Raw genomic sequence first — 1,184 nt, 5'->3', positions numbered from 1 at the left:
GAAGACTCGGAGCAGGAATGGACAATGTTTCTCGCGGTCAATGACGCGCTCCTCTGGCATGGCGCAAAGAAGTAAAAGTGCATTCGTATTTAACCGGAAAGTAGCTCTTCCCGCTCAAGTATCGATTTTTGAGCCAATCGTAAGTTAAACAGGAGACACTATTGGGAGGTGGAGCGAGAAGCAAAATGGCGGCGCGCAATGTGGTTCGTTTCTTAAAGTCGGCCAAGGTGTCCTTCTCCAGCTTCGACCGGCGGGCAACTGGTGCATGGTGAGTAATAGCTGCAGCAGTCCAATCTTTTTGTTTAAGGTCTCCTACGGCGGCGACTAACGTCTGACGGCGATCGCTGGCTATGAATGTCCCCAGCGAATTCTACCGACAGTTGACGGCGGAGAAGGTGAGCGCTGCGGAAGGTGATGCAAATGGACAACATATTTTCTAACTAGTATGTGTACTAATAAAAGACACGCAAAGTGAACCCCAAGGCGGAGATCGCGCATCAGACGTCGCTGGCCGGCATTCTGCCCACAATCAAGCTCGACTTCAGTACGTTGTCAACAGAACAGCCCGAGGAGAATGGAGAGCGAGGTGTCTAACCATTTTGTTGTGGATTTCATCTTTATGCGTGGTGCAGTCAGCGGTAGCAAGCATGTGATGGAGGTGCCCGACAAGAACGTGCGCGAGATCTTCGAGGAGGTCGATTTTCACTGCTCTCAGATTGAAACAGAGTACGAGAATCAGGGTAAGATCATCGAATAGACTGTCGGGAGACTGGACTAAGTGCAATGGTAGACAGACTCACGCTGCTCGCAAGTAACAGGCAATACATACAGGCGAGCAGATGAGTTTAAAATCATAAAAGCACTTGTTGGGTCGGATGCTGTTTGATTGAGCAATACGAAGTAGTACTTGAAGTAAATAGCTTGATGCGGTTACTGCGGATCCACGAGCGCGATTTCTACCTGCACTTCCTCGTTAAATTTGGGTTGCGAGGTGTATAGATTCAGAGTCTTGGCGCGTTCCAAAGAAAACCTCAGCAGGTGCTCTCTACACGCGCGACTTGAGCCTAAACAAGCACACATCATACACATTGTTACAGTGAGATGCACGACAAAAGTCTGGCGCGTAACTGATGTGCTCGTGTAAGTACCGCATACGCGAGCCACTCGGAGACTGACGTCTTGGT

At 49.6% G+C, this 1,184-nt stretch overlaps 1 protein-coding gene across 1 annotated transcript; it reads left to right on the top strand.

Annotated features, from left to right (window-relative positions):
- Nucleotides 1-185: 185 nt before the first annotated feature.
- Nucleotides 186-872, top strand: PITG_17732 (uncharacterized protein; the record flags this gene model as incomplete). Its single annotated transcript, XM_002997551.1, has 4 exons — nt 186-268; nt 365-395; nt 463-544; nt 633-872. 4 exons carry the CDS (start codon nt 186-188, stop codon nt 755-757), a joined length of 321 nt encoding a protein of 106 aa, XP_002997597.1.
- Between the last annotated feature and the right edge of the window lie 312 nt (nt 873-1,184).

Source organism: Phytophthora infestans, genomic scaffold (assembly GCF_000142945.1).
Source record: "Phytophthora infestans T30-4 supercont1.70 genomic scaffold, whole genome shotgun sequence".
Classification (NCBI taxonomy): domain Eukaryota; phylum Oomycota; class Peronosporomycetes; order Peronosporales; family Peronosporaceae; genus Phytophthora; species Phytophthora infestans.
This window is presented reverse-complemented; position numbering and strand designations above follow the sequence as displayed.